Source organism: Cricetulus griseus, chromosome 3 (genome assembly GCF_003668045.3).
Source record: "Cricetulus griseus strain 17A/GY chromosome 3, alternate assembly CriGri-PICRH-1.0, whole genome shotgun sequence".
NCBI lineage: Eukaryota > Metazoa > Chordata > Mammalia > Rodentia > Cricetidae > Cricetulus > Cricetulus griseus.
The window spans coordinates 5,971,324-5,990,125 of record NC_048596.1 but is presented as its reverse complement, the minus strand read 5'-3'; the positions used below and the strand labels follow the sequence as shown (position 1 = coordinate 5,990,125).

Sequence of the window (18,802 nt, the reverse complement as noted above, 5' to 3'; positions counted from 1 at the left end):
TCCAGACCAGTGAGAGAGCCTGTCTCAGAAAACAAGATGAACAGCACCTGAGAAACAACATTAGCGATTCACACACACACCAACACACACACACACACACACACACACACACACACACACACACACCTATAAACATCTGCACAAGCATGCACACACACACACACACACATATACACATACACACACCTGTAAACATCTGCACAAGCATGCACTCACACATGAGCACACACACAAACACACACACCTGTAAACATCTGCACAAGCATGCACACACACACACACATACACACCTGTAAACATCTGCACAAGCATGCAGTCTCAGACACACAGAAGGAATTCCCAGAAGCAACAGCTGATGATCCAGCCTCACTGCCAAGTCCCCGTCTTGCAAATAACACTCTTCAGTGGTTTTCTGCACTCAAGGTCGTCGTCTGCTGCTGTCCCTTCAGACACACCTCCTGTCCCTTGTGTGTGCCTGGTGCTTTTTGTGTGAGCAGTGTTGCTGGAGGCCTCTGTTTCTGTCAGATAAACTACAGGTCTTCCAAGTGTTCACTGCGTCTGACCTCATTCTCAAAGGGACCCTCTAGGAACATTACAAAAATAGTCTATGTTTTCTTTTTTTCCCTAATGGGGAAAATCCATGTGTTCCATTATAAATAATAATATCTTAAAGTAAATCACCGACTGGTTGGCATGGAAGGTGCTTTCTAGCATCCAAGGTCCTTCCTGGACAGGGTTTGAGTTGTGTTCCTCTGTCATGTGCACTCCATTCAAGGCAGAATTGCTAACGGGCCAGCCAAGGAAGAGTGAGGCAGAAGTTCGTGTTTCAAGGGTCCAGTGATGTCTATGGGCCTGGGGAGGGCTCAGCAGTACAGTGCTTTGCCACAGAGCATGAGGGCTGAGTCGGCCCCCAGAGTTCATGTAAAAGCTGAGCACTGTGGTACATGTCTCTAATCCCAGTACTTGCAGGGTGGGGCTATGAGGATCCCTTGAACTTATCAGTCAGCCAAGTGACCAGATAGATGAGAGACACTGTCTCAAAAAATAAAGTGGGGAGCGATTGAAAAGACACCTAACATTGGCCTCTGACCTCCACAGGTATACTGACTTGCATACAAACACATATATGCACATGCATATACACACTCAAAACTAGATTGTAGTAACATTTAATTTAAAAATTTAAGGAATTGATATTTTTTACATTCATTCATTCATGGATTTTTTTCTTTATATCTGTAGAATTACATATGTCTTCAGATATATGTGCATACTCAAGCATGCCATATACACGCATGTATACACACATATGCTTCAAATGCCTACCATTTATGAAGCACCATGTGAAAGAAGACTAATGAGACAACCCCAACTATGGAGAGGTTAGGGAGCCCAGCCGGGAGCCCACCAGTCATTCTTTAGCAGACAGGTCTTGTGCAGACAGGCCTGGGCACTCTGCTAGGCTCTGGTGCAGAGCGAAGGAGAAAACACCACACCTGAGGATATGTGTCCCAACAGTGGCCCAGATAATGCCTCGATCGGAAAAGCCAAAGGAGAGAGAATCATTGCCATCAGAGTTGGTCTTGAAAAACTTCCAGGCAGCAGCAATGTGGAGCTGTATGTAAATGCATTTTCTGTACACCCAATTCTTAGAGCATGTTTTTTATTTCATTTAGATTAAATTTTGAGACATAAGTCAGTGATCATTTATGATTTTGTAATGTCTTCTGAATTTGTAAGTAAATCTTTAAAATTCCAGCTCCTCTCAAAATAATCCAAGACCATTTGCTATGACTTAAAGTATCCATAAAGCAAGGTGATTATTACTCCGGGGACCACTGTACAAAGCCCTGGCGTGTGTTGACATAAGCCAGGAGCCTGTCTCCTTTGTTATTTCTTACAAGTCTGTTGGATTTTTTAATCTTTTTTCTGCTGTGCTTGCTCTATGTTTAATACTTGAAAAATATAGAAATTTTGAAAAACAGATGATTATGAAATTGCTTTTAGTTTTCCATATGCTACCAAAGACTTAGAAACTCGGAGAAGAACACAGAAATGCTTTGCATGTTGTTATGCACACCTCCGTTTCCCCAAGGCTGCATACCCAGCTGAGTTAGGAAGATGCTTGTAAACACCGCATTGCTGTTGACATGGCACACTGCAGAGATACGGAGAAGGACACCTGCACTCTCTTTCCTATTTGCTATTTCAATAGTGTAAGTCGCAGTGGCAAATAAAAATACAATTGAATCTCAAGTGAATGGCCAGGAACACCGGATATCTTATGAAATATGGCAGCATAATGAATAGGAGGTAAAAAAAAAAATGTCCTGGCTTTCAAGTCCTGATGGTTGAGATGTGATTGAATCATAGTGCATTCTGTTTGATGTCTTGGCTTTGCTATTCAGATGCACAGCGAAGTGTGTGCATCATCCTCTGTGCAGAGCACACTGGGAACTGGCACAATGTAGGGTGTTTTCCCTGCACCTGCAAGAGACAGACAGACAGATTCTGTGTGTGTGTGTGTGTGTGTGTGTGTGTGTGTGTGTGTAGCACACTGGCAACAAGCACGGTGTAGTTTGTTTTCCCTGCTCCTGCAAGAAACATACATACATACTTGCATACAGTTTGTGTGTGTGTGTGTGTGTGTGTGTGTGTGTGTGTGTGTGTAGCACACTGGCAGCCGGCATGTATAGTATGTTTTCCCTGCACCTTCAAGAAACATACATAGAGACATACATACATACATACATACATACATACATACATACATACATACATACATAGTATATGTGTGCACGTGTGGGGGGAGGCATGTGTGTGTGTATGTGTGTGTGTATATATATTCTGAGAAGAATTTACATAGGGAAATTTTAATTCTAATTGCAAGAGCTTCCCCCACACAGGGAAAACCATCAGTCAGGTACAAAAGAAACTGCTTAGGATTTGAAGGAATTTGACAATTTTGTTGTAGTTCCTAGCCTGGCAGGTGGTAATAATGCCTATGCCAGCACTGTCAAAATATGAAAATTAAAGTGACGATGGGTTTTAATGAAATCCATTTGACAAATATAATTAAGGTGTTTTAATATGAAGTCCTGTAATAAAGACTACCGGTGGACTCCCTGAGGTCCTGACTAATTGTGTAGATTGCTTTTAAGCTTTGAATAGTTTTATTGGATAATGAACTGTTAAGAAGTGTTAGATCTTTCTTAAGCAGAATTTGGTTTGAAAAAGAAGAGGAGAGACAGGCCTGAGGTGTGGCATTTTAAACATAATTAGAGGAGAGATTTAAGTTAACATCTTTGATCTTGCTGTCAGTTTTTGATTAGAGCTGTAAATGCTTTAATCAAGTGGAGTGTAGTCATTACATTCTAACTGTTTTTTAAACTGCGAAATTACTGAGACATTGACATCAATTTTAACACATTCTGGAAATTTGCAGCAGAATTAGGTTCCTCTACTAAGTGTTTGCCATAGGATATCAGATTTTACTGGTACAATGACAAAACTGTACTGCACTAAGGAATAGTTTTGTTTCCCTCTCATTTAGTGGAGCAGCAAACCACTGCAGTCTTCTAACATTTGCTGGTCTTTATAGGAATGTATACATTGAATTCACTCCCATGAACCTGTTCCGTTAAAAATGCATACATAAGAAAATGACCTCAAGTTATTCAATGTTTTTAACCTCCGCTTTTCAAGGAGCCATTAGCTCACAAATGATCACCTGATGTCACATTTGGTTTATGTTCCCGTGCTAGGTTTGCAATAAGCATTCAGTTAGTACTTTCTGAATGAATGGGGGATCAGTTTACCATAGCTATTATATACACTGCTTAAATTCTTTCCCAGAATTCAGTGAGGTTGTAAATAAGTGAGCTGTGAGGGAAAGTGCATTCCTTCCCTCCCTGCCACCTGTTTTAACCCTGCTCCTGATTATGAGCAAGCTTAAGATAGCATCACAACCTTCTTCATAGCTGTGAGCAGGTCCATGGTGACTCAGTCTCATCAGGTTGACAAGATTGACCATTGACAAATGCGATTTTCAGGGCTGGGGAGATGGCTTAGCAGCTGAGTGTGAACTACTACTCTTACAGAGGATTCATTTCAGTTTCCAGCACCTACATGCAGACTTGTGTCTATAACTACAGTTCTGGTGGCCCTAGCGCCCACTTTTGACATCAGCGGGTGCCAGTACACACATGGTACATATAAAGCCACATATGCACACATGTAATAATAAAAGTAATAATAAATAGATAAGTAGATAAATGGATAAATAAATAAATAAATAAATACAAATTTTTAGGGGTTGACTCCACAACTGGAGGTTATCATTTACTTTGTCTTGTGTCTCATTTAATAGTATGTTCCAAATGCCTTTCAACATCTGTACTGACAGATTTTTCTAGAAATGTAGCCTTTATTGTATATTGTCCAAATACCCATCATATGCCATGCTTTCAGGTCAGTGTGATACAGATTCTCAAAAGAAAGAAGGAGCTTGATTTTCATGGGTCCTTCCTTTGGGGGAGAGTGGGGTGATGAGGAGCATAAATCACACTCAGATTCTAAGTTATAGCGAAAGATGTCAGCATCATCGTCAGTCAGATTATCTTAGTATGGCAAGGAGCGGAGAGGGAGATGAGAGCTGTGGATTCTGAAGACAAGGATGCTGAGCAGATCTGTGGAGAGGACCGTGGGCAACACGTGCGATCCGTTCTCCCACTCGGCACTCATGTCTTGTTTCGCACTGTTAAAGGGGGTGTCCCTCCCATTTGGTTGTGAGCTGCTAGACAAGCGCTTGTTCCCTGTTGTGTCTTCTTAGCATCTCCACGCCGCCTGCCACATGGTTGGTGCTCAGAAACGTTCTGATGACTTGAGTTTCTAACATTACCTATGGCCTAAATTTTGCTTCCATGAGCAAGTAGTTTAGCCTTTCTAGAAGAGTTTATTCTTACCAACTTTTCTAAATGAAAATAAAGGAATAAGTAAATAAGCAGGTAGTGAATCCATGGGATAAATTTAAATTAAAAGCAATTTCCAAACTTCCCTTATCTCCATGGTCATATTATAAAGAGGACAACTCTCTAGTGTTTCCTCCAACTAAAATAAAAGTTTTCTAAAAAGACCATGGCAATTTGCACTTAGGAGTAGTTGTTCATTGCTTTAACATTGTGATGAAAGACCTGTAAGGCAGGGGAGGGGTTGTTCCAATGTGATCCCTTCTGAGCCCGTAGATCTAATCAGAGCCTGTCTGCTTATAAACCATCAACACACTGTTCCCCACTCCACTAGGTGTTCTTTTGAAGTCTCTCCTGCCAAGCACTGACCTCATTTCTCAAGATGTATCCACATTTTCTAAATGGGAAGTTTGGGCAAACAGAAGACAGCCCCACATGCAAAATGTTTTAAGTGATGCTTCCCATGTAACACATACAAGCATCAACAAGGAAAACACTATATCCGTGCCATATAGTGTAAACAACATTTCATTAATGATGTCAGGAGGAAAAATGGGCTTCCCCTGTAGGTAATAAATAGGTTTGTTTATTAACGTAGAATGTATAGGAGCTCATGTGGAAACACTATGAAATATTGAAATGTTGTGTCTGCATTGTTACTGAGGGATCTTGAGATTACACACCCATTACACATCTGGATTGATTTGGTAACATGAAAAAGCCAAAACTGATGTTTCTCCCACATTGGAATGAGGCACAAGAGGAAACTTTAGAGAAATGAAAGTCTGACATGGACATCTTCCTTCCATCTCACGCTGAGGAAGGAAGGGTGATGGCCTGTGCTGAGTCTCCCTTGGTGAGACCAGAGAATTTCTAAAACTTGCTGGAAGGATGTTGTTTTCTATGTGGAGTGGCAGTCCTGGGACATGGTGTATGGCTGTGTGACTGACGGCTTACTTGCTGGGGTCTGAGAGCAGTCCTGGGATCACTGGACACCCAGGTGAGAATCAGCTGTCTCACAAACATGCAGTTATTTAGGGTGAACAACACTGAAAGTGTAGCAGACACTCAAAGTGCACATAGTCCCCACTCCTAAAGCTGAAAGTGTAGCAGACACTCAGAGTACACACGGCCCCCACTCCTAAAGACTGAAAGTGTAGCAGACACTCAGAGTACACACAGTCCCCACTCCTAAAGAGTCACCAGTAATCTTGAGTTCATTCCGCCACATTGAGTTCTACTTTATAGAGACCATGGTTGCTGTTGTTTTTTGGTGGGGACCATAAGCTTTCTGTACACTAGGAAGTCTTTTTACTTGATTGTTTCAGCACTTGGAGCCTCTGGCTTTCTAACACAGTTCTTTTAAAATCGTAGCATTTTTTTCTTTTAAAATAAGTTTAGTAGGAGATTAAAATCCTGAAATAGGTTACACAATTAACAATCTCTTGGCTTGGGTGAGATGTGTAGGGAGTTTGAGTCTGTCAGTGTGTGTACCATATACCTACTGAATTCTTTGTTCTATCATCTAAGACTGAAGCTTTAGTTTTATTTGCAGTGTCGGTGAGAAATATATCATTCTTATTTAGCTGTTCGAGGTGGTTTTTGCTGTTGTTTGTGAAGGTTTCAGTCACTTTCCTTGCACCTGAAGAGGAGAATGGGATTTGCCAGTGATAAATGGGGAAGTTGACTAGCTAACTAATAAAGATTTGTCTTAATCAAGTATGATTTGTCAGAACAGGCGCGCACTGGGGTCAGGGCGCATGCAATGAATTATACAGCATCCACAGGAGGGAAGGACCCGGCAAGAGGCCTCATAAATATGCTGCCATTACCCACTGCTAATTCGTATTCAAAGAATGCTGCACACAGCCATCTCTAGGCTGCCGAGCTGTTCACAAGCTTCCAGAGCGGCTGTTTGTGGGCTCTCAGGGTGAGACAGCCCCAAAACTGAACTGGCACCCATAATTTAAAGTGGGTCATGGAGTAATTTCCTGTATATAATATTAGTTCAGTGAGTGCTGTAGGCTCATCAACTCCCTTGAAATGGTAGTAGGGTGCAGACCCTGAAACTGTCTCTGCTAGAAGAGACTTCACATGCTTTTTATGGCCTCTTCAAGTACTGCCTCCGTAAATTAGGCTGCACCGGAAATGCTATCTGCCTTTACAGGAAGCATGTCTCCTCACAGAGTGAGTTCTTATGTTATGATAGCTTACTCTGTACTGGAAGTTGACTTACATTAGATACACACATGATATCTATTGCATTTCTATGAGGGTTGACCTGCAGTTTATGTTATTCTGATGTGTTTATATGGCGATGCTTCAGTGGATCGAGCGGCTCTCTTTTCTAATCTTCTTTTATGTGATGAGGTCATTGATTCTCTTCTTACTGTTGAGCAGTTTTAGGTCCCACTGTAAGGCTAAGCTGACACTGGAGGCTGGCTGATCTGCCACACTTAGCTAGGATCTGGGCTGTGTCCCAGGCTGCAGAAGGTCAGATGGGGCAGTCTTGCCACCAGTCTCCTTGATGCTTGAGTTTAGAATTAGGCAGTTTAGAAATGAGGTTTTAACTATGTACACTGATATAGAGCATCCCAGTGTCTTAAGCTGATCAGAAAGGATACAAACCTCATCTCTCCAGATGGAACAGCCACATTACTGAGGGGTAGTCCTAGTCCCTTTGGATGAAACCAAAAATTGCCACAATAAAAATAAGAATGACGCTGACTTTTGAAGTTGGGTTGATGCTATTGCTCTCTCAAGGATGACACCCACGGTGTGGATGTTGAAGTCCCATGACAAACAGCTGTTTGATGGCTTAGTGGCCAGGGTGGCACTTAGGGAGGAAGTGAAATCTGTGTGAAGGAGGACCTGCTAGGAGCCTTGCATGCATGCCCTAGAGAGGACTGCAGGACCACACACCATTCTACCCAAGAGGTGAGCAGGTTGTTCCATACCGATCCCTCACCTGGAAAACAGACTTGCTAGGTCCACCTGGCCATGGTCTGCAAACGCTGAGGCAGCCAAATCCAACCTTTTCTCATGTAAGGTCATTATCTTCACTGTTTGAACATAGTGACAGAAAGCTGACTAACATGATGGAGACATATAGGCTTCACACAGCAGTTTGCCTTCTTTCTTTGAAGGATGGACCCTCCAGGAAAGAAAAGGCTAAAATACACACCTGTAATCCTAGCACTTGTACATTAGGATAGGATTTTAAGGCTACCCTGGGCTATATAATAAAACTCTGTCTCAACCCACCAAAAAAAAAAAAAAAAAAAAAAAAAAAAAAAAAAAAAAAAAAAAAAAAGTGTCCCCATCACTGCTTTGTCCAAGGGAAGCTTGGGGCACTTTTGTTCACAAAGCTGCATCCTGTGTGTTACAGTGTGGAAGTCATCACCACAATGTGACATTTACACTGAGAGCAGAGCAGCTTCATGTGAAGAATTCTACCGTGATGAGCAGTCTTCCAGCTTAAGCTGGAAGAAAGAGCAATTCTGCGAACAAGAAGTACAGGTGTTGGAGTGTGCCTGGGTGCTCTTATTCAGAAAAGTGAAACCAAAGCCTGCCATGCCCCTGGATACCATGAAGACGTACACAAGATGGTGCCAGCAGCAACCCACTTCCGTCCTCAGAATCTGTGTTCTTCCTGTCAGCAGTCTCAAGTGTGCACAAAATCCCAAACAGAGGCCTGGGCACTCTGAATTGATGGCAAAAGGCAGTTGGAAAGATGGGCAGGCCACACAGAAGGCCAAAACTCACCTTGCTTTCCTTTCTTTCAAATAGATTTTTTCCCACTTTACCTTGTACTCTGTCCATTTGATTTATAGCATTGAATTATCCATGCTTTCTTGAGCTTCCTGTTTTTTAAATGTGTTTTTGCAAAGTGCAGCTCCAAATTGCCAGGCCAGAATTTTGCCTGTGCTGCTAGCCGATGCTGGGCTAGAGAAAGCATAGTGGCTGCCACAGCCCAAACCGTCTGTTTAGGGCTCTGTTGAGGGTTTGGAATATCGGTTGGCCTTTGCTGAATCACTCAGCTTTTCTGTGCTTCTCAGCACCCTGTCTGTAAGAAGGCTGATAATAGTTTCCTTCCTGTGGGCTGTTAAGAGTCGGTTCCCCCGATATAAAACAAAGCAGGCGAGAAGCAACCTTCAAAACTTAAGTAAAAATAATCCCAGAGGGAAATGTGTATCACAATGTTCTGTGCGCAGTCTACCAATAATAAAGTTTTGTTGCATGTGTATTGAATGGGTGAACTCATTTTTACCCACAAGGGCTTATTTAAGCCTGGATGCCTTTTCTCTCCCCCAGAAAGTCCCATCTCAACTTGTTCAGACTTTAGTGTACAGAAGTTCAGTAAAAGACTTGATTTTAGTGGCTCCTAATGGAGCCTATTCAAATATAATTAAAAATTCTTCCTAGAACTATGCCAGTAAGTTCACTGTAGAGCCTTGCTGATGAAGTCTAATAAATTCTCTGTTGTATTTAGAAACAATAGTGACTTTGTTTCGCTCTGTGTTCTAGAAACCCCCTGTGTCTCAGTGCTTGCTAAGAAAGCAAAACAAGAGCAGACTCTAGGATTTTAGCAATAGCTTCCAACGGTGTTGGCTGTGATGGTCCCTCTAAGGTCAAAGCTGCAGAGTTGTGTGTGTCGTGGGCAGCACCAGCCATTGCCATCTGACCAGCTAGTCTCAAACAATGTGGTTACCTAGCCCTTCCTTCTTTCCTGTGATAGGGTAGCATAACTTTTGGGAAATCTTGATTCCTTTGTCCCTTTCATTCTGGAGTTGGGTAGAGAGGACAGTAGTCTGGGCTCAGTTTAGAGCTCTTGTCATCCATACATCTGAAGTTGGGAAATAATGATGAGATCATATAACCTTCAAATTCCACAAAAATGTACCATGAAGTCCCTGTCCCTTTTCACTGTTTCCTTTGTCTTAAATTTTCTTAATGATTTCTAGTTAAGGCGCTCGTCAAGTACCATGACATGAAAGTGGAGATGAGGACAGCCTGTGTGAGTTCCTTCTCTTCTCCCACCGTGTGGGTGTCAGGCTTAGCAGCAAGTGCCTTTACAACCACTGAGCATCTTGCTGGCCTGAATTTTGTCAATTTTTAACTCTTAAAAACTTTTCAGACTTTCAGTGCCAAAAAATAAGGCTATTCTGCCATATAGTGTCATTCAAAACTAAAAGTGTGTGTGTATATGTGTGTGTCTGTGTGTGTGTGTCTGTGTGTCTGTGTGTATGTGTGTGTGTGACTTCATTTATGCAAACATACTACACTTGTCAGGCTTCATAGCCTTAGCTTGTCAACCCAGACAGCAGAACAGTGCTTTTCAAAATGCAACTAAGGGAGAAGCAATAAGGGGTATTTGTTAAAAGTACAATTTTTTTTTTTTGAGCCTCACTGCAAACCTACTGATTTAGAAATTGTGGATATGAGATCCAGGGTAGGTTTTTTTGCCACACCCAGCTTTTACACTGGTATTGGGACCAAAACACATCCTCATGTTTGCACAAGTGCTTCTGGTACTGAACCATCTGCCCTCCTCCCCTGCTCCCGCCTTCACCTGCCATGATGAATAAATAGCCTGTGGAAGAGTCAATGGGATGAGCTTTTGCTATAGTTATCTTTGCCTGTACAAGAATCTATTCCTTGTCTTTTAAAAAAACAAAAATATGTTCACCTCAAAAAGTCAAGGTAGGAATTACTCCTTCCAGGGTGTTCTGTTCATTGTACAATTTTCAGGAAACAAAGTTAGTATTTGTCGATAGCGTGCTGTAGTCTTTCATGGGAATGATGGAGTCCTAGATGTGACTGGCCCCATCCCTCTGTTGCCAGAGTTGTCACAAAGGCTTGTCTTAAACACTATTAATGCTGTTGTTGTATGTGTTGGACTGCCTTGCTACACACACTGTGATGTATTTTTGATAGGGGACTTTTAATCTTGTCCCTTATTTTTAACTGCAGAACTCACTGACCCAGCAGTCAGAGATTTGGGTAGTGGATGCAGCCCTGTCAATAGCTAACACTGCTATCTGGGCAATTCTCCCCCCGCCACCACCATGCCCACACCCTCATCTGCATTTCCTGTGCTCATCTTTACGGTTACTTTAAAACCTACACCTGCCTTCTGTGACCTGCCACATACATCGAGAAGAGTAAGACATGGAGTTGGGTCTAAAGGTGCGCTCAGGTGTGATGGGAAATAACTTTGAGGCCACAGACATGGTCTCCACTTCCTCCCAGCCAAGCAGGAAACAGGAAAAAAAAAAATGAAATGGGCTACAGAAGAAGTGGGAAGCCGACACCATTCCCCTGCCAGGGCCCCAGTCCTGGGCCCTGGCTCTAGTCTGCCAGCAAACATGGAGACTCGGTGTTGCCTGATAGTCCACGTTTCCAAAGGAGCCGAAAATGTCTTTTTCTACGAAGGCAACCATTAAAAATTAAGTTGAGGGGCTGGGGGAGACAGCTCAGTGGGAAAATCCCTCACTTGTGGACCTGAGTTCAGACTTGCAGGAGCCACTGAAAGCCAGGGATGGCTGTGTACATCTGTAATCCCAGCATTCCTACAGTGAGATGGAGGCAAGATAGGAAAATCCTCAAGCTCACAGGCCAGCTAGTCTGACATACACAGGCAAAGAAGAGACCCTGTTTCAAACAGAGTGAAAAGTGGGCACCTAATACCGGATATATCCTCTGACCTCTACGTCCTAAGTCTCAGACATGCATGGCCATTTGTGCACATAAACTCACGCATACGCACACACGCACACATGCACACACATACAGAGAGAGAGGTTTATTTTTAATTCATTGTTGTTTCCAATCTGTTGAGAAATGGTTGAAATGGCTTTCAATTTAAGAAGAAAATGTTTGTTCGCCTGGCAGTGACTCCTTGAATAAGCAGATGGTGAGAATAGAACATGAGCAAGGGCAGAGCTGTGTTCACGGTCCACTGGAGTGCAGGAAGTGAGTGACTCAGCCCACAACGACGACATCTAAAAAGGCTTTCTAATTACTCTGCAGTCAATTGTCAGTACTTTTGCAGCACTTTAGGGTTTTTTGTTCTATTGGGTTTTTGTTGTTTTTTTTTTTTTCTTCTTTTTTGTTTTTAGAATGAGTAATTCATTCGCCCTGGGATGCTGGATGACACTGAACACACTAAGTAAACACACGTTGGGTGAATTCTACATGTGAGCCTTGGGAATGTTTTGACAGCTTCCCATTCAGGTTTTCTGCCCTCATCTCCTGCCTTTTATGTTCGTTATTGAATTGCAAGAAGAAGGAGCGTCCTGCCTGCTGTCCTGGTCTTGGTTCACAGAATAGAGCCCATTCACTCTTATTTTTGAATGGAGCTGTAATTAACATTGTTGCTTTTGTTTAACAACCTCAATTTACATAGTACCTGCTCATTCCAGTGCATAGTTATTGGGAGCACAGCTCCACTGACTGATGTCTCTGGGCCCTGGGAATAGTATCTGCTAATTATCTGCAGGAAACCAGTAACTAAGGGGAGGTTCTGCTACTATGACTTTGATAAAAGTAACACTAATGATTTTTTTAATTGCTTAATGATAGATGTGATCATCCTAAAGCAAAATAGAATATACACTCGGCTCCTGTAGAGGGAATGTTCAAACATAATTCCTTTAAAAAATATGTACACACACAAACACATACAAATACACACACACACACACACACACACACACACACACACACACAAGCTAGAGCATACACACTGGTTTGCTGTTTCTTAGGCATGCATCCTGTGTCCTTCATCATGCATTGGTGGCCCTGATTTGACTCTTGTACTGTTGCTATGTGCTCTACCAAGAAATGAGCCTTGTGTTTAGATCTGTTGTATCCTAATATTTAGAGCCATATCACTCAATCTGACTCTCACTTTACTTCGAAGGCAACTAAGGTTCAAAGAAGTGTTTTCCCTAAAGTTAACCCAAAGTGAATTTCTTACTCACTTTGGAATGGGTGTTAAAGCCTGCAGGCAGTGGGAGGTCAGTCTGGAGAAGGTGTATCCATCCAGTGACAGAGTGGTCACTGTGCCCCGGTAGCTATTGAACATCTGAAACATGGCTAATGCTACCAAGAAACTGAAGTCTTCATTTAACTTAATCAGTTAACATTATCCCATCTGCCTGTTCAGTTCTGTCTTGGACTAAGAAGCGAAAGGACCACCATTTGCATCCCTGAGTTAGACTCCACACATAACTGAAGAGGTAGTGGGCAGTACAGCCTTGGTTTCTGGGATGCACGGGCATCTATCTGTTCCAGGACCTCTCAAGGACACCTAACCTATGGGCGCTCACTTGGGTAAAAGAACATGGTTCCGTACATATGCGACCTGGGACCTGCAGGCACCCTCTCCTCTACTTCGGGTCATCTCTGTGTTGCTTGCAACCCTTGGTACAGCATGAGTACTATTTGGTCCAGTTGTCGTACTGGACCATTTAGGGGATGATGGCTAGAAAGCAGCCAGACAGATACAAGATCACAAGCGCAGCTCTGTTCCAAGCCCTTTGACCTGCAGGTCTGGGACCTGAGTGTCTCTCCTTGCTTCTCTGTCTTGTGCGCTTGTGCATGTCCTTCTGTGCTAGCATTTTATTTTCAACAGTCCATTGTTTCTGAAGAATAGAATGAGGAAAGTATTTTATATTTGTTTATGGGTGTACCATTTCTGGTACTCATCATTCTTTTATGCACATCCTATTTTCCATCTGGTATCACTTTTGTTCAGCCTAAAGAACTTTCTCTAACAATTTCCGTAACTTGCTTCTGGGGGATAATTTTCTTACTTTTTCAGTTGTCAGAAAATTGGTTTATTTGAGAAGGCAGAAGTAGGCAGATCTCTGTGAGTTCAAGGCCAGACTGGTGTACGCAATGAAGCTGGGGCTACACAGTAAGACCCTGTCTCCAAAGGAAGGGAGGGAGAGAGGGAAAGAGGGAGGGAGGGAGGGAGGGAGGGGAAAGGAAAAAGGAGAAAGGAGAAAAAGACTGTTAAAGAGCTAGGGAGATGTCTCAGTAAGGTGCTTACTGTATATGCACAAGGACCTGAGTTCAGATCCCCAGCACCCACGTGAGAATGAGCGTTGTGGCAGGCACCTATAATCTTGTTGCTGCCCGGTGAAGACAGGAGGATTAGAAGACTTGCTGGCCAGCCCCAGGGTCAGTGAGAAACCCTGTGTCAAAAGTAAGCTGGAGAACAACTGAGAAAGATGTTGAAGACAACCTCTTGCCACACACACATACATACATACACACACACACACACACACACACACACACACACTCACACACACACACACACACACACACACACACGCCTCACATTTACTTTTGAAGGACATTTTTGTTAGATGAAGACCACAGGGGTGATTTTTTTTTTCCTTTCAACACTTTGGAATGGTCTATATTGTCTTCATTTTTTTATGACAAAAATTTAACCTCCATTCTTCTGGGTGACTTCCAGGGTGTGTGTGAGTATGTGTGTGTGTGTGTGTGTGTGTGTGTGTGTGTGTGTGTGTGTGTGTGTGTGTGTGTGCTCGCGCACTTCCTCTAACTACATTTATTTCCCTTTAGTTTTGAGAAACTTGACTAAGTTAGTTATGGTTTTCACAGAATATACCTTCCTCTGATTAATTCAACTTCTAGTTTGCGCTATTCTTCAAGTATTTTTATTCCTAACCTTTTCTTTCATCTCTCTAGGAGAGACCTAATGGCTTGGTTAGAGGCCCCTTCTAAAACTGTCTAACAGATAGTGACATTGTTCTATGTGTTTCTCCTGACTTCTGTCACCCAATTTGGATCATTTCTGTTAACCTATCTTCAAGATTCTTCCTTCCTACTCAAGGATCTTCTGTTTAATAACTATTTGATTCATCTCTAAATCTGTTTCTTTCATTAAGGAATTTCATTTCGCCTCTTCGAGTTTCCTCATCTTTTCACCAGTTACCCCCAAAGTTTGTTGATAATCCTACCAAATGAGGTTACTGGGTCTGCTTGTTTCGTGATGTTTTCTCTTGACTGTTCTCTCTTTTTCTTCCCTGCTGTTTGCATCTTGTGCATGGAGCAGTGTGTGTCTTAAGGTGTGAACTGCTGGGTTCATTTGCCTCTGATAGCATCATGCTGTGCCAACACTGTGGTGCAGTCAGAGTCTCCCAGAAGTCAACGTGAGGTGCTGCTGAGCTTTGTCTCTCTTCAGACTGGCTTTGTCTGGGGCCACTGTGTTCCCAACCTGCGTTGATGCTGCTTTAAGAGTAAAGAGTCTCTCCAGGCATGGTCTCCAGGCATGGTCTCCAGGCATGGTCTCCAGGCATGGTCTCCAGGCATGGTCTTCAGGCATGGCAGTGCACACCTATAATCACAGTCCTCAAGGGCTGAGGTAGGAAGCCAGGTAAATTTTAGTTTGAGGCCATCCTAAACTGTCTACCTCGACTCTGCCTCAAAATTTAAAACAAACAAAAAATCTTAGTCTTCCATGTGAGCATGGGTTGATCGGTAGCTTCAGATGTGTGGGGCTACATGGAGACAGACTTGCCTCTAACAGTGTGTTGAACACAGGCTCCATAAGGATGTCTGAGGATGTGTGGGATGTGTCAGACCTTCCTCCATTGTGTCTTCCTTGGTGTATAAGAACAGAGGGAAAATGATCAGATCAAACAGCTTGGACTGGAGTGCAGTGCTCAGCTAGACTGCACTGTAAGCCTGCGTGGTCATGCAATCTGCCTGGCACCCCTCCTGTCCATACAGGCAGTACCGGGACTAAGCGCTCCCCCTCCACAGTGGACTAACACACATCCCCTCCTGTAGGAGGTGCTTAATCTCTCTAGAATTCATCAGATCTTTGCATATCCTGCTCTTGTCCTCCTCCAAAACTTTGCCAACTACTTTGTCTGGCAGAGAAGTGTCCCTTTGTGCACTTTCTAAGTCACAGTGGAAGCAGAAGCCCCTCATATGTCCTGAGTTTCAGTGAAGAGAGACAGTTAAAAGAAAAAAAAGGCTTTGTGGCATGGTACCCTCCCTGTGTCAGGAACTCCGAAGATTCTTGAGTACTGAGTGCAGCCCTTAAGTCTGGGGTGTAACACCAGACCCATTGCCTGAGGACACATTACAGGTGACAAGTGACAGATCTAGGAAGGATGTGTTCCCGCCACTTCTCTCAGCTTTCTCCCTATGTTAGACTTGGTGGCCAGAAGTTCCCAGTCACCATATCCCAAATTCAGGTTGTTGGTAAATATCATTTGTTCATCCTCTGTCCAGCTACAATCCATGAAACACATGCCTCAGAATAGCTCTTAGCGGGCTCTGCTGTGTATGTCTGCACCTCACACATGCCCCAGATGCAAGTAACAGCTGGGCCATCGTGGGTGCCTTCCCCCTGCTCCTGGATTGCTAATGGGGTTTTCAAGCGTCAGGAAATAACCTTGTCTCCTCTTGGCAATTTAAAGAAGACTCAACTGGTGTTCTTCACTTTTAAAAATAATTTTCTGGAAACCACATCCTTAGCAAAGGTTGTAAAAAGAAAGTTAAGTACACTTGTGCTGAGGAATAATCGGTACCTTCTGGAGTGTGCACTGCTTGTAGCGCAATGGCCTAAGTTTAAAACTACATATTTTGAATTTATCAAATGGAACATTTTGTGCTGACTTAGATTTGAGGCACCTTTTTCTCAGCTATATTTGTAACATGATAGAAGCTTCAGTCACATCTGACAGGGAATATTTTAATTCATTCATTGCTGAAATACAGATCCAATTTCTTTTCTTCAGCAACTTCTTTTAAAGACTCACTTGTGTTTGCCTCATGATAAGTGTTTACAATTTGTCAAATATTATTTTATGAGTGGAGAGGCATAAGGCTCTTCAAGATATGCACTCCTCAGCCTAGATCTTGTCTACATTGGAGTTGCCAGACACGCCCTGCAGGAAGTGCCCTGCTGGATTTGTGGTTACCTGTTTCCTTCTTAGTTCCGCTCACTTAGAGACAGGAAAGCATTGGATGCCTATTGTATACACTACGCGAAAGGCTGACGAGGAGATTCAGTGTTACCCAAAGACCCTTTGCAAGTGTGTGCCCTATAAATAAGAGGGCTGTGGACGGATGCTGTGATTGATTCTGTGTAATTGTAAAAACAATCCATTTTATGTGTTTGAGTGCTGTATCCCCAAGATGATTCCCAGGACCCCTGGGGAGAATGGAGGACAGGAAGGAAGTCTTCCTTCCAGGAATTCATTCATCATGCCACACTGACATACAGGGCTGCATCACACAGACATCAGTAGGATCTTTGTGCTTCCTGTTGCTTCCTGACCTCAGGAAGATGCCCAGAGGTCAGCAAAGACACTGATTAGACAGCGTGCATCCCAAGTTGCATCATAGGTACCTGGTAGCTGTTCCACTAACAAATGTAGACGTGACCTGCTAATTATTTATTTCATGTATATGAGTGCTCGCTCTGTGTGTGTGCCTGCACGCTAGAAGAGGGTATCAGATCCCATTAGAGGTGGTTGTGAGCCATCCTGTGGTTGCTGGGAAATAAACTGAGGACCTCTGAACGAGCAGCCAGTGCTCTTAACCACTGAGCCATCTCTCCAGCTCCCAAATTCCATTTCTCAAGTAATATTTATTAGTTTTGTTTTATGTGTGCGGTGTTTTGTCTGGTTGTGTGCCTGCAGCATATGCATGCCTGGTACCCTCGGATATCCAGGACTCGGGTTGCAGAGATAGTTGTGAGCTGCCATGTGGGTGCTGGGAACTGGTCATCTGGAAGGGCAGGCAGCACCATAACTGCTGAGCATTCTCTCCAGCCCTCATGAATCCTTTACTGGTGTTTTTGATGAGTGCTTTTTAACTTAAATAATTCAAGAAAAATAAAACTAACCATTTTGTAATTTTTAAATTAGATAATCCCTTAATATCTAATACTATCAGATAAATTATTCTATTAAAAACAACCTCCTCTATTTGCTTTGTTTGGTATACAAGTTTTCCTTTATTTGTATATATTTTTTTGTTCATAAAGCTGATCATTTCTATTATATCTCCATGGGGTTTTCCTTACTAACATATTAAAATATAAGATAGTGGCTAAGAAATGAGGGATTTTGTTCCCAACAAAGATGACCACATTTTTGCAAGTATCTCCTCCCTTGCTAGATGGGGTTAATACTTGTCCTGATGAGTAGGGTCCCTGGAAATAAGGAGTTTGTGGTCACGGCTTATGACTCCACGAACAGTCCAGCTCTTGACTTCTTATTCCATTGACTCCTTGAGTAGAGAACTATAGATCTCTTCCGAGTGGAGTTTCCCCTGGCGAACCTGACAGTCTTGAGACTCTTTCATCTGCTCTCTAGGGCAGCCTTCTCTGGGGCTGTGCTCCTAGGGCTTGGAGGAAGGACAGTCTAAACCTTGCCGAAACTTCATTTTCCTCTCTGCCTCATTCTTTGCATTCTTCATTCTTTCTATCAATACTAATTGGGATGTCAGACACAGTATCAATAATCTGTGTCTCTTTTCCATTTGTTTGAAATCATGTATTATAATATGGTCTGTTTTGATGGGAAGTAGTATTAAATTATGTTTTCCTGAAATAATGACTTTGTGGCGATCATACATATTATAGATTTTTGTTATAAATTAGTTATAATTGCTCTATTTTAATGGGTAAAGGAACTTAAAGTAGTAGAAACAGTATGACAAAGTTGAGGATTTTTAGTAGTCTCAGTGCAAAACCAGGAGGAAGGATGTTCAGCTTTGTTTGCTTCCTTCTCTGTCTCTATTTTTGTGATGAGATGCACAATCTGCTAGGAACC

The 18,802-nt window shown here is 42.7% G+C and overlaps 1 protein-coding gene across 7 annotated transcripts in view; it reads left to right on the top strand.

The window, feature by feature from the left end:
* Positions 1–18,802, top strand: part of Vti1a (vesicle transport through interaction with t-SNAREs 1A) — a 351,036-nt gene that overhangs the window by 203,335 nt on the left and 128,899 nt on the right. The window contains exon 6 of one of the 7 annotated variants that reach the window (XM_027407000.2): positions 8,356–9,213. The exons of the other annotated variants lie outside the window; for them this stretch is intronic. Coding sequence (XP_027262801.1) covers positions 8,356–8,756 — 401 coding nt within the window. The 3' untranslated portion in view covers positions 8,757–9,213. Of the gene's footprint in view, positions 1–8,355; positions 9,214–18,802 lie in introns of those variants that run through there. 7 annotated transcript variants of the gene reach the window in all.